General features: G+C 44.1%; 1 protein-coding gene across 1 annotated transcript; it reads right to left on the bottom strand.

Annotated features, from left to right (window-relative positions):
• Window positions 1–10,838: 10,838 nt before the first annotated feature.
• LOC133233628 (small ribosomal subunit protein eS4, X isoform-like) lies at window positions 10,839–11,736 on the bottom strand. The gene has a single exon (XM_061393612.1). It carries the CDS (start codon window positions 11,704–11,706, stop codon window positions 10,915–10,917), a length of 792 nt encoding a protein of 263 aa, XP_061249596.1. The 5' UTR covers window positions 11,707–11,736; the 3' UTR covers window positions 10,839–10,914.
• Between the last annotated feature and the right edge of the window lie 3,453 nt (window positions 11,737–15,189).

Raw genomic sequence — 15,189 nt, 5'->3', positions numbered from 1 at the left:
GCACTGATTGTGTAGTTTACTTCTATCATGATTACATCAGTTCCACCTCAGATCAGACAGTAGGTTATGGAGGTTGGGGACCCCTGCTGTAAAGGACAGAATGGTTCCTTCTGAGAAAATGGGACACAGGCAAACTGCAACCCAGCTTCAATTTTCCACAAACCCTGATAAGCCCTCATTCCCTCTCCTTAGTGATTACAAAAGAGGAGAGGGAGACACCTTCTCCGGTGGGGGCTCTATCTACATTTTTATTCATGCCATTTGGTACACATTTATATGTAACCAAGCAAGAAAATATCCAGAATTAAGTGGAAAAATCTAAATCCACAGATGACCCAGATATTGATAGAAAAAAAGGAAAGTGGTAAAATCAATAATATATATGAGATTAAATAAGTCCAGTTTTGGAGAAGGAAATGGCAACCCACCGCAATGTTCTTGCCTGGAGAATCTCAGGGACGGGGGAGCCTGGTGGGCTGCCGTCTATGGGGTCGCACAGAGTCAGACATGACTGAAGCAACTTAGCAGCGGCAGCAGCAGCAAGTCCAGTTTGAATGTTTTCATCCCTAGTGTAATCACTAAAAATATATAATGTACATAATAACCAATATACAATTTAATATATAACCAATAATCTGTAATAACCAACATATAATATATTGTAAAAATAACATATAGCCAATAAGTCATGACTCAATGGACATGAGTTGAGCCAACTTGATCAATGCAAAGAAATAGAGGAAAACAATAGAATGGGAAAGACTAGAGATCGCTTCAAGAAGATTCTCAAGATACCAAGGGAACATTTCATGCAAAGATGGGTTCAATAAAGGACAGAAGTGGTAGGGACCTAACAGAAGCAGAAGATATTAAGAAGAGGTGGCAAGAATACACACAAGAACTGTACAAAAAAGATCTTCATGACCCAGATAATCACGATGGTGTGATCACTCACCTAGAGCCAGACATTCTGGAATGTGAAGTCAAGTGGGCCTTAGGAGGCATCACTACAAATAAAGCTAGTGGAGGTGATGGAATTCCAGTGGAGCTATTTCAAATCCTGGAAGATGATGCTGTGAAAGTGCTGCATTCAATATGCCAGCAAATTTGGGAAACTCAGCAGTGGCCACAGGACTGGAAAAGGTCAGTTTTCATTCCAATCCCAAAGAAAGGCAATGCCAAAGAATGCTCAAACTACTACACAATTGCACTCATCTCACACGCTAGTAAAGTAATGCTTAAAATTTTCCAAGCCAGGCTTCAGCAATACGTCAACTGTGAACTTCCAGATGTTCAAGCTGGTTTTAGAAAAGGCAGAGGAACCAGAGATCAAATTGCCAAAATCCACTGGATCACTGAAAAAGCAAGAGAGTTCCAGAAAAACATCTTATTTCTGCTTTATTGACTATGCCAAAGCCTTTGACTGTGTGGATCACAATAAACTGTGGGAAATTCTGAAAGAGATGGGACTACCAGACCACTGGATCTGCCTCTTGAGAAATCTGTATGCAGGTCAGGAAGCAACAGTTAGAACTGGACATGGAACAACAGACTGGTTCCAAATAGGAAAAGGAGTACGTCAAGGCTGTATATTATCACCCTGCTTATTTAACTTATATGCAGAGTACATCATGAGAAATGCTGGGCTGGATGAAGCACAAGCTGGAATCAAGATTGCCGGGAGAAATATCAATAACCTCAGATATGCAGATGACACCACCCTTATGGCAGAAAGTGAAGAAGAACTAAAAGCCTGTTGATGAATTGAAAGAGGAGAGTGAAAAGTTTGACTTAAAGCTCAGCATTCAGAAAATGAAGACCATGGCATCCAGTCCCATCACTTCATGCCAAATAGATGGGGAAACAGTGAAAACAAGTGGCTGACTTTATTTTTGGGGGCTCCAAAATCACTGCAGATGGTGATAGCGGCCATGAAATTAAAAGACGCTTACTCCTTGGAAGGAAAGTTATGACCAAACATAGAGAGCGTATTAAAAAGCAGAGACATTACTTTGTCAACAAAGATTCATCTAGTCAAGCCTATGGTTTTTCCTATAGTCATGTATGGATGTGAGAGTTGGACTGTGAAGAGGGCTGAGCGCCGAAGAATTGATGCTTTTGAACTGTGGTGTTGGAGAAGACTCTTGAGAGTCCCTTGGACTGCAAGGAGATCCAACCACTCCATCCTAAAGGAAATCAGTCCTGGGTGTTCATTGGAAGGACTGATGTTGAAGCTGAAACTTCAATACTTTGGCCACCTGATGCAAAGGGCTGACTCATTTGAAAAGACCCTGATGCGAGGAAAGACTGAGGACAGGAGAAGAAAGGGACAACGGAAGATGAGATGGTTGGATGACATCACCGACGCAATGGATATGAGTTTAGGTGAACTCCGGGAGTTGGTGATGGACAGGGAGGCCTGGTGTGCTGCGGTTCACAGAGTCGTAAAGAGTCGGACACGACTGAGCAACTGAACTGAACTGCACTGAAAAATATCTCATAGCCAATAAATCACGACTCAATGGACATGAGTTTGAGCAAACTCCAGGAGATGGTAAAGAACAGGGAAGCCTGGCTGCAGTCCATGAGGTCTCAAAGAGTCAGACAAGACTTAGTGACTTCACTCATTATCAGAGAAATGCAAATCAAAACCACTATGAGGTACCATTTCACACCAGTCAGAATGGCTGCGATCCAAAAGTCTACAAATAATAAATGCTGGAGAGGGTGTGGAGAAAAGGGAACCCTCTTACACTGTTGGTGGGAATGCAAACTAGTACAGCCACTATGGAGAACAGTGTGGAGATGCCTTAAAAAACTGGAAATAGAACTGCCTTATGATCCAGCAATCCCACTGCTGGGCATACACACTGAGGAAACCAGAAGAGAAAGAGACACATGTACCCCAATGTTCATCGCAGCACTGTTTATAATAGCCAGGACATGGAAGCAACCTAGATGTCCATTAGCAGATGAATGGATAAGAAAGCTGTGGTACATATACACAATGGAGTATTACTCAGCCATTAAAAAGAATACATTTGAATCAGTTCTAATGAGGTGGATGAAACTGGAGCCTATTATACATAGTGAATTAAGCCAGAAGGAAAAACACCAATACAGTATAATAACGCATGTATACGGAATTTAGAAAGATGGTAACAATAACCCTGTGTACGAGACAGCAAAAGAGACACTGATGTATGGAACAGTCTTATGGACTCTGTGGGAGAGGGAGAGGGTGGGAAGATTTGGGAGAATGGCATTGAAACATGTAAAATATCATGCATGAAATGAGATTCCAGTCCAGGTTCGATGCACGATACTGGATGCTTGGGGCTAGTGCACTGGGACAACCCAGAGGGATGGTATGGGGAGGGAGGAAGGAGGAGGGTTCAGGATGGGGAACACATGTATACCTGTGGCGGATTCATTTTGATATTTGGCAAAACTAATACAATTATGTAAAGTTTAAAAATAAAATAAAATAAAAAAAGACTTAGTGACTGAACAACAAGTCAATAAAGAAAACAATGAAAAATTAAAAGTATCTGAGTATTCCAGAGGAAGATAAGAAATGGAGAGAAATGGAACATAAAACTTATGGGCCAAATAGACAAACAGCAAAATGATAGATATAAACCTGATTATATCAAATTACATCAGTTCATCACCAAGGCCTGAATATTTTATGTGGTATGTACAACTTTGGCTTCTCTCCTTCCCTCACTATTGCTCAAATTCCAATCTGTATAACCAGTCACCTAGACTATTCAATAAGTCTCTAACAACTGTCCATGCTTCTCCTATTGTTTCTTCCAATCCACTCTCCTTAGAAATGCCACCGCAATTTTTCTGATGTGAATTTGACCATGTCTCCCTTCTGCTTAAAATATTTCCATGGTTCCCATTAACTTAAAGAAGACATCACACATTGAGGCATCCCTGACTATTCTGCCTTTCTGGAAAAAAGTAAAAGGGTCCCAAGAACACTTGTGTTACTTCGTGACAACAATTTCCCAAAGCAGTGCACTTTTAGAACAGGGGATTTCCACTTTGCTCTTTGCCTCTAGTTCCTGTTTCCTGCCTGGCTCTGGAGCCAAATATCAGTTGCTTTTTCAGCATACAGTATTTCAGGGCCTGTGAATGAGGGGAGGACTATTGCTCTGGATTTGTGTCACAAATAAAAGTGGTAAAAGACAGACAGAGAGGGCAGTATGTTTCAAAAACAAATGGGAGAGAGCCTATTCTTTTAAAGACCCTTCCTACAGATAAGTGTAAAATGTCAGCCTGCTCCCTTCCTTGTAAACATTGTCTGCCTGCCCCTGTGGGCACCGCTGCTTAACACAGCACACAAGGCTCTTAGTGATTGGACTTTTGTCTCAGTCCCCATCTTTGTCCTCCTCCATTCCCAGCCTGTGTCCTTATGCTCCCTAAAATGTTGAATTTTTCATAGGAGGTCACCTACCCATCCACATCACTCTGTGCCTTTGTGCCTTTGCTATGCTGTTCTCCTTAATTATATGATCAATTCAGATGTCATCTGACCTGAGAATCTTCCTGGAGTGTTCTCCCTGAAGCTGGGTCCTTCTCCACCTTCCAGCATCTATTTAAAATTTTTTCTTTATATTGGGCAGACTATACTGTAATCGCCTTTGCATGTGTTTTCTTCTTGACTGGCTTATGAGTGCTTTGATGTCTTGTTTTTGTAGCTCCAAGGCCTAGCACAGGGAAAGACACATAATCTTCTAAGTGCTATTGACATGATATGAAAAGAAATCATTTAAACTCAATAAAATGTTAATGTATTTTGTTTCTGCCTCACGCCACCACAAACCTAAAAATTCTGAAAGCAGGCACTTTCGTAACAACACTTTACTAATTAGTATACTTTTAATTGGAAACATTTTACAAAGTTTCCTTATACCAATTATCTCATAACATATTTGGTTATGTATCCACCATCCTTATTCAGGGCGTGAGGAAACCGGCCCGGTCCAATGGCGCCACCTGGTGGCAATATTGAGAAACTGTTTGACAGCCTTGAGATTAGCCATAGAAGTGGGATATGGTATCCGTTTTAACTCCTGCCTTCACAATGGCACCCCACTCCAGTACTCTTGCCTGGAAAATCCATGGACAGAGGAGCCTGGTAGGCTGCAGTCCATGGGGTCGATAAGAGTCGGACACGACTGAGCGACTTCACTTTCACTTTTCTCTTTCATGCATTGGAAAAGGAAATGGCAACCCACTCCAGTATTCTTGCCTGGAGAATCCCAGGGATGGCGGAGCCTGGTGGGCTGCCGTCTATGGGGTCGCACAGAGCCGGACACGACTGAAGGGACTTAGCATTGGCATTCCTCTTCTAGGAGATCATGAAGAATCTATGGCTAGTTGAACCTGAACCTCTCCTGAAATAGAGTGAGGACATTTTTGTTTGTTCCCAAGGAAGAAAAGGGAATCCCCATACTGTGGTTTGAGAGCTGCGTATATTGGGAAGGTATGAGTGGAACTACATGGGAAAAGGGATAAACAGTTTTAAGACACAAACTTAAGCATCTTTTTAGATGCCCTCAACTACCTTCCTTTCTCCTTCTTAGTTGGCGTGCCACTCTGGGTTTTGGGTGAAACACCAGCCCACCAAGTATGGGATCTAACATCCTGAAAAGCCTGAGAGACAGAAGAAACAACCCAAGAGCAAGAGTTAGGCTCCTGAAAGGGGAAATTTGACCAGTGAAAAACAGAGACATCAGGGAACCTGGCAAATAAACTTCCTCTTCATTCTTCAGCAGACCTTCCAAGGTGTGGTTTCTCCCCAACTCCAGCTGGAGAACTAGTCGAGTCCCACCGTGCTGGGTCATCTGCTGTGTCTTCCCCACTCACGCGAAGGCGGAGGCAGCACATCCCATCACGTTGTGTACTGTCTTCCTTCTCCTGTCTTTTCTTCCCTCCTAATCACCAGAGCTTGCACAACCCAAAGGGGCTGTTGGCATCTAAACTCCGGCTTTAGCCTTTACTTTCTAGAGAGCCCAGCTGAAGACAGGCAATGTGTTTCTTAACTCTGTCCCCCTCTCTTTACACCTGTAACACCTTTTTTTTCTCTGTGACATTTATGGAAGAAATTCCATCATCATTTCCTATGAAACACTCCAACATTCTTGACTTATTTAACTACATACCCAAAATGCCACTTTCTAAATTAGTAGTTAGAACTGAATCTGGATTCAATTCAGGCTTGAGTCTGAGTTTTTTTGGCAAAAATATCTAATAGATAGTGCCGCATATACCTACTATGGATTCTCAGGTGACTCAGGGGTAAAGAATCCTCACCTGCCAATGCAGAAGATATGAGTTCAATCCCCGGATTGGGAAGATACCCTGGAGAGAAAATGGCAACCCACTCCAGCATTCTTGTCTGGGAAATCCCATGGACAGAGGAGCCTGGCAGGCTACAATCCATGGGGTCACAAACAATTGGACATGACTGAGCATAGATGCACACCTATTGTGTCACTTTAAAAGGTACATTTTGTCCAGTTGTACCCTTTGGATAAAGTTAAAATTGATTAGCAATTTCAGGCCAACCCATTTATTACAAAGTTCTCCATCAGACTTTCACATGATGGCTTTAGGAGCCATTGATTGATATTGTCTAGCTCCATTATTTTATTAAGAATTACAAAATGGCAATATTGTAATTCTAACATTCTACTTTTACTAGTGGGACTTCTTAAGAAGGAACACTTTCTTATCAACTATTTGTTTACCCTGAAACTTGGCTTGAGAAGAGAAATCAGGATAAACATTTATCTACCAGTTTTCTAAGGGGCTTCCCTGGTGGCTCAGACAGTAAAGAATCGGCCTGCAATGTGAGAGACCCAGGTTTGATCCCTGGAGAAGGAAATGGCAAACCACTCCAGTATTCTCACCTGGGAGAGAGGAGCCTGGCGGACTACAGTCTATGGGTTCGCAGAGTCAGACATGACTGAGCGACTAACACTTTCACACTTTCACCAGTTTCCTAATAATTATTTGGTGTGCTAAAAACTTCCAATTTTTTTTTAATGAGTTCTTTTGTAATATCATTATGAATTTTAACCTGTTTGATGTATTTCAATCCACTGGGAGTTAGATAAAGAGGAATCAGCAGAGGAGATTGAATTCAAGAGCCATCAGAAAAGTCAGGGGAAGTTGGTACACAAATATTCAGCCAAGTAAAAGTATTTCAAGGGGGAAAAAGTAATCAGCTGAGTCAAATGCTACAGTGAGGCCAAGTAAGATAAGGACTTCAGTTCAGTTCAGTCGCTCAATAATGTCTGACTCTTTGTAACCTCATGAATTGCAGCACACCAGGCCTCCTTGTCCATCACCAACTCCCGGAGTTCACCCAAACTCATGTCCATCGAGTCGGTGATGCCATCCAGCCATCTCATCCTCTGTCGTCCCCTTCTCCTCCTGCCCCCAATCCTTCCCAGCATCAGGTCTTTTCCAATGAGTCAACTCTTCGCATGAGATGGCCAAAGTATTGGAGTTTCAGCTTTAGCATCTGTCCTTCCAAAGAACACCCAGTACCAACCTCCTTTAGAATGGGCTGGTTGGATCTCCTTGCAGTCCAAGGGACTCTCAAGAGTCTTCTCCAACACCACAGTTCAAAAGCATCAATTCTTTAGCGCTCAGCTTTCTTCACAGTCCAACTCTCACATCCATACATGACCACAGGAAAAACCATAGCCCTGACTAGATGGACCTTTGTTGGCAAAGTAATATCTCTGCTTTTGAATATGCTATCTAGGTTGGTCATAACTTTCCTTCCAAGGAGTAAGCATCTTTTAATTTCATGGCTGCAGTCACCATCTGCAGTGATTTTGGAGCCCCCAAAAATAAAGTCTGACACTGTTTCCACTGTTTCCCCATCTATTTCCCATGAAGTGATGGGACCGGATGCCATGATCTTAGTTTTCTGAATGTTGAGCTTTAAGCCAACTTTTTCACTCTCCTCTTTCACTTTCATCAAGAGGCTTTTTAGTTCCTCTTCACTTTCTGCCATAAGGGTGGTGTCATCTGCATATCTGAGGTTATTGGTATTTCTCTTGGCAATCTTGATTCCAGCTTGTGTTTCTTCCAGCCCAGCATTTCTCATACTGTACTCTGCATATAAGTTAAATAAGCAGGGTGACAATATACAGCCTTGACGTACTCCTTTTCCTATTTGGAACCAGTCTGTTGTTCCATGTCCAGTTCTAACTGGTGCTTCCTGACCTGCATATAGGTTTCTCAAGAGGCAGGTCAGGTGGTCTGGTATTCCCATCTCTTTCAGAATTTTCCACAGTTGATTGTCATCCACACAGTCAAAGGCTTTGGCATAGTCAATAAAGCAGAAATAGATGTTTTTCTGGAACTCTCTCGCTTTTTCAATGATCCAGCAGATATTGGCAATTTGATCTCTGGTTCCTCTGCCTTTCTAAAACCAGCTTGAACATCTGGAAGTTCACAGTTCATGTATTGCTGAAGCCTGGCTTGGAGAATTTTGAGCATTACTTTACTAGTGTGGGAGATGAGTGCAGTTTTGCAGTAGTTTGAGCATTCTTTGGCATTGCCTTTCTTTGGGATTGGAATGAAAACTGACCATTTCCAGTCCTGTGGCCACTGCTGAGTTTTCCACATTTGCTGGCATATTGAGTGCCGCACTTTCACAGCATCATCTTTCAGGATTTGAAATAGCTCCACTGGAATTCCATCACCTCCACTAGCTTTGTTCGTAGTGATGCTTTCTAAGGCCCACTTGACTTCACATTCCAGGATGTCTGGCCCTAGGTCAGTGATCACACCATCGTGATTATCTGGGTCATGAAGATCTTTTTTGTACAGTTCTTCTGTGTTTTCTTGCCACCTCTTCTTAATATCTTCTGCTTCTGTTAGGTCCATACCATTTCTGTCCTTTATCGAGCCCATCTTTGCATGAAATGTTCCCTTGTATCTCTACTTTTCTTGAAGAGATCTCGTCTTTCCCATTCTGTTGTTTTCCTCTATTTCTTTGCATTGATCGCTGAAGAAGGCTTTCTTGTCTCTTCTTGCTATTCTTTGGAACTCTGCATTCAGATGCTTATTTCTTTCCTTTTCTCCTTTGCTTTTTGCTTCTCTTCTTTTCACAGCTATTTGTAAGGCCTCCCCAGACAGCCATTTTGCTTTTTTGCATTTCTTTTCCATGGGGATAGTCTTGATCCCTGTCTCCTGTACAGTGTCATGAACTTCCGTCCATAGTTCATCAGGCACTCTATATATCAGATCTAGTCCCTTAAATCTATTTCTCACTTCCACTGTATAATCATAAGGAATTTGATTTAGGTCATACCTGAATGGTCTAGTGGTTTTCCCTACTTTCTTCAATTTAAGTCTGATAAGGACTTAGAGTTGGTAATTATGAATTTAAAAGCAGGTCAGTGAGCATGGTGTTATATTTTTCTTTAGGCTTTTCTGGCTGGCAAGTGTGTGCATTAGAGAGATGAACTTACAGGGGGTTGTGGTTTCACCAAGTATAACAAGATGGTAAAGGGGCAAAGATGTGGAAGCCTTATGCAAGAGTGCAGATATGATCATTAAACACAGGACTTCTCTGGTGGCACAATGGACAAGAATGCATCTGTAAATGCAAGGGACATGGGTTCACTCCCTGGTCCTGGAAGATTCCACATGCCTTGGAGCAACTAAGCCTGAGCACACCAACTACAGAGCCTTCGAGCTGCAACAACTGAAACCTGCAAGCCTTAGAGCCTGTGCTCTGCAGCAAGAGAAGCCACCCTGATACACCACAATGAAGGGTAACCCCCGCCAAGAAAATCAGGGTTAGGGTTAGGTTTACGGTTAGGGTTACCTCAACTAGAGAAAGCCCACTTAAAGCCATGAAGACCCAGCACAGCCAAAAATAATTTTTTTAAATAATAATGAAACAAGAAATTTAAGTTGGGTAAAGAGAAGACATGAGACAGAAAAATGAAAAGGTGTAAAATTTAAAAATTAAGGGCTCTTGTGGGGTCAAAACTGTAGGAATCCAGATATAGTAATTGAGAAAATGAGTTAGAAAAACAGAAGGAGATGGTCAGAGGAGGGGCTGTTAAAAGTGAGAGTATGAAAGCACTGAAGTTACTGAGATTTAAAAAAGCCAAGGATATGATTGATACACAACTGTGAGAAAAGAGGACTTCAAGAAGAGACTCGGGCAAATTAGTTTCCAGTTGCTTCTGTGAAAAAAATACCACAAACTTCACGGCTTAAAACAACATGAATTTATCATCTTACAGTGCTAGAGTTCAGAAGTCTTAAGTCAAGGTGTCAACAGGGCTGCGTTTTTCCTGAAGGCTCCAGAGGAGATTCTGTTTTTTCTAGTTTCTGGAAGTCACCTGCACTCCTCAGTTCATGGCCAGCAGCAAGCATCAAATTGTGATTACATTGGGCCTACCGATAACCCAGGGTGATCTTTCATCCTGAAGATCTTTAAGATAATCATATCTATAAAGTCCCTTTTTGCCATGTAAGGTAACATAGTCACAGGCTCTGCAGATCGGGACGTGGGCATCTTTCGAAGCCATTATTCTGTCTACCAAACGTGGCGTCACAGCTCATGACTCACTAATACGGATTAAGGCAGCTATACTAGTACTTGTGGAGAAAACAGTCCCTACCGCCCTCCTACCGAAAGATACTGCTTGAGTCAAGAATTCTAAATAAGGTTTTTTAATATGGTCTCTGAAACTTCATTTCTGTCAACAGAATTATATTTTAAACTATTGATATGGAAAGAGTTTTTAGACCAGTGAGTGTAACTTTTATGAAACTTTTTTTTTTTTTTTGCTATTAATCACTCGGTATTATCTTTAATTACAAAGACTTTTCCAATCACATCACATAGAGATCATTTTATCCACTGCTCTGTTTGGCTGCCAATCTCTTATCTCTCTCCTCAGCAATGGTAAGGCAAATACCCTTTCCACAGGGAAGAGAGATCCATGGTTTGTTGCCTTTGCCAATAATGAAAATGTGTGAGAGCCGTGTGGCAAAGCTGTTGCCGTTCGCATCTTTCACATGAACTATATCGAAAGAACCTGGACGTCTCTCCCGGTTTGTAATCACACCAATTCTTCCCAGGCTAGCACCTCCAGTCACCATGCACAGGTTACCAGTGTCAAATTTGATGAAATCAGTAATCTTGCTAGTCTCCAAGTCAATCTGAATGATATCATTCACCTTGATGAGGGGATCAGGGTAACAGATGATACGAGCATCATGGGTTACCAGATGAGGGATTCCTTTTGTCCCCACAAATATCTTTCTTACTTTGCACAATTTATACTTGGCCTCCTCAGGTGTAATACGATGAACAGCAAAGCGACCCTTGGTGTCATAGATCAAATGAAAATTCTCTCTAGTCTTATCAATGCTCATGACATCCATAAAACCAGCAGGGTAGGTTATATCTGTGCGGACTTTGCCATCGATCTTAATGAAACGCTGCATGCACATCTTCTTTACTTCATCTCCAGTTAGGGCATACTTAAGTCTATTCCTTAGGAAAATGATTAGGGGGAGACATTCCCTTAGCTTGTGGGGGCCGGTAGATGGACGAGGGGTAAACACACCAGTCAGTTTATCCAGCATCCAATGTTTTGGAGCTGCTACGGGTTTCAGGTGCTTCTTGGGACCCTGAGCCATGGCTGCGCTAGGCACGAAAAGAGCTATGAAACATTTAATTGAGGTATGATTGACATACAGGGCTTCCCTCAGGGTTCCAAGGGTAAAGAATCTGTCTGCAATGCAGGAGATGGGGGCTCCATCCCTGGGTCAGAAAGATCCCCTGGAGAAAAGAATGGCTACCCACTCCAGTATTCTTGCCTGGAGAATTTCATGGACAGAGAAGCCTGGGGGGACTACCGTCCATGGATTCGCACTGAGTCGGACCCGACTGAAGTGACTAAGCAGCAACAGCAGCATATGCATTGGTAAAACCACAGTCTGTGCCACAAATACATCACCTCCAAAAGTTTCCCTTCACCCCCTTATTTTTTGGCATGAGACAAAGACACTTAAAGTAAGATCTCACTTAGCAAAATTTCCAGTATGAACATATTATTGCTGTATGGCTGAGTCCTTTTGCTGTACACCTGAAACTATCACAACATTGTTAATAAGCTATCAGTTCAGTTCAGTCACTCAGTCGTGTCTGACTCTTTGCGACCCCATGAATCGCAGCATGCCAGGCCTCCCTGTCCATCACCAACTCCCGGAGTTCACCCAAACTCACGTTCATAGAGTCAGTGATGCCATCCAGCCATCTCATCCTCTGTCGTCCCCTTCTCCTCCTGCCCGCAATCCTTCCCAGCATTAGAGTCTTTACCAATGAGTCAACTCTTCACATGAGGTGGCCAAAGTACTGGAGTTTCAGCTTTAACATTATTCTTCCAAAGAAATCCCAGGGCTGATCTCCTTCAAAATGGACTGGTTGGATCTCCTTGCAGTCCAAGGGACTCTCAAGAGTCTTCTCCAACACCACAGTTCAAAAGCATCAATTCTTCGGCGCTCACCCTTCTTCACAGTCCAACTCTCACATCCATACATGACCACAGGAAAAACCATAGCCTTGACTAGATGGACCTTTGTCGGCAAAGTAATGTCTCTGCTTTTGAATATGCTATCTAGGTTGGTCATAACTTTCCTTCCAAGGAGTAACCGTCTTTTAATTTCATGGCTGCAGTCACCATCTGCAGTGATTTTAGAGCCCCCCAAAATAAAGTCTGACACTGTTTCCACTGTTCCCCCATTTATTTCCCATGAAATGATGGGACTGGATGCCATGATCCTAGTTTTCTAAGATCATGAGCTTTAAGCCAACTTTTTCACTCTCCTCTTTCACTTTCATCAAGAGGCTTTTTAGTTCCTCTTCACTTTCTGCCATAAGGGTGGTATCATCTGCATATCTGAGGTTATTGATATTTCTCCTGGCAATCTTGATTCCAGCTTGTGCTTCTTCCAGTCCAGTGTTTCTCATGATGTACTCTGCATATAAGCTAAATAAGCAGGGTGATAATATACAGCCTTGACGTACTCCTCTTCCTATTTGGAACCAGTCTGTTGTTCCATGTCCAGTTCTAACTGGTGCTTCCTGACCTGCATATAGGTTTCTCAAGAGGCATGTCAGGTGGTCTGGTATTCCCAGTTCTTTCAGAATTTCCCACAGTTTATTGTGATCCACACAGTCAAAGACTTTGGTATAGTCAATAAAGCAGGAATAGATGTTTTTCTGGAACTCTACTCCAATACAAAATAAAAAGTTTAAAAAAAAAAAAAAACAATATTGTTAACTGCAAGCACGATAAAGGACCAGAAGCAGGGATGAGAAAGGAAAGCAGGCGACAAACGGGCTTCTCAACTTTGGGTTTTAGTCTAAAGCCACTCCCTTCCCCGTGAGGGAAGTTCTAGTTCTCTCCCTCTCCCTTTCTCTAGTTCTCTCTCACTTCTGTTAACAGCCGCGTCTTTTGAAATTCTCCTATACACTCTTACCTCCAGTGACTCCAGCCAAAGGTGCATCAAGGTTTTGTGGAACAGCAAGCTTATGCGGGGTGAGGGGCGTCTTTAAGAAAGACGGGGGTGGGGGGGAGGAATCTTAATTTTGCAAATTTTACTTGAAAGCTCAAGTCTCACTAGCTTAAAGGTGAACCTTCCCCAGACGCCAACTTATGAATGTTAAATTATCCAAATGTTCCTTTCCCGCGGCATCCTTTTCGACGGAGGATGGAAAACGCCAAGGAGGGCGATCCGAGAAAGGAATACGCTCATTGGAAGAGCATAAAGCAGACGGTAGACAAGGAAAAACGTAACTATCCCAAGCTCATGCAGAGCTTACTTTCTGCCGAAAACTGCCCCCACGAGGCGCTGCGTGTTTTTATGAAGCCTCTGCACTCCGGCTTCCCCCGGCCACCGGTGCTCCGACGCTCGCTGTCCACTAGGTGGCCCCTGGTGGCCGCAAATCCCCGGCGACTTTGGGAAATAGCTCGGAACCCCGCCGCCCCACAGCACCGTCCCCCCAGCACCCTGAGCCAGCGCAGCGCCCCCAGAGGCCCCAGGCGACGGAAACCCTCCCGCTATTCCTTCGGCGCTGCTGATGCTTCCGTGAGCCCCTAGACGAGAGATCAGCGGCTCCAGGCATCCGAGTGGGCCGTAAACGGAAACCGAGGGAATGGGGGCGGACGAAGAGCTTAAGAAACCAGCGGAAGACGCTGCGCCGGGCCGCTGAGTGCGCGGGAATCCGGACGGCTAAGACCAAGACCGCTCCGCCGCCCGCGCACCCCTAGTCCTGAGCGTGGCCCACCCCGCCGCACCCCGCCCCCCAGCCCCCGCCTCGAGACCCAGCTGCTCTTGGCTAGAGCCCTCTGAGAGGGCGAACTTTTCCTACCCTTATAGACCTGTTAGCGTCGCCCCCCCTCCCCCGCTCCCTCACCAACCACCCGGAGGCTTTCTCCTCCGATTCCAGGCTGCCCACCCTGCGCCCCCAACCCCAGCCCTGCGAGCCCCAGCACCCGCGCGCCTTTCCCGCCACCCCGGGAAAGTGGAGGGTGCCATCCAGTTCTCAGTTACCAGCTGCGGATCCCGGCCTCCCCGCTGTACCCACCGAGTTGTGGAGCCTGGGGGAGAGACTACAGGTCATCCTTCCGAGGCCGGCGGGGAAAGGCATCACCCCAACAACCTAGATGCGGAGGCGAAACGAGGCGGAGGTTCAGTCCCGACAGCTGCAGCCGCCACGAACCAGCCCGGACCCCAGGCTCGCCCTTCTGCAGCGCCCGCGGGAGGCGGGGATACAGCAACACAGCCTTAGATGAAGGGTTGGACTCAGAGCTCGGTTCGCTGACGAAAAAAACAATCCTTATTGAATGTGCCTGATTTGCATGGAATTAAAAGACGCTTACTACTTGGAAGGAAAGTTATGACCAACATAGAGAGCGTATTAAAAAGCAGAGACATTACTTTGCCAACAAAGGTCCGTCTAGTCAAGGCTACGGTTTTTCCAGTAGTCGTGTATGGTTATGCGAGTTGGACTACAAAGAAAGCTGAGCGCCGAAGAATTGATGCCATTTTGAACTGTGGTGTTGGAGAAGACTCTTGAGAGTCCCTTGGACAGCAAGGAGATCCAACCAGTCCATC

Source organism: Bos javanicus, chromosome 20, assembly GCF_032452875.1.
Source record: "Bos javanicus breed banteng chromosome 20, ARS-OSU_banteng_1.0, whole genome shotgun sequence".
NCBI lineage: Eukaryota > Metazoa > Chordata > Mammalia > Artiodactyla > Bovidae > Bos > Bos javanicus.
The sequence above is the reverse complement of the archived record's forward strand: the minus strand, read 5'-3'. Positions and strand labels throughout refer to the sequence as shown.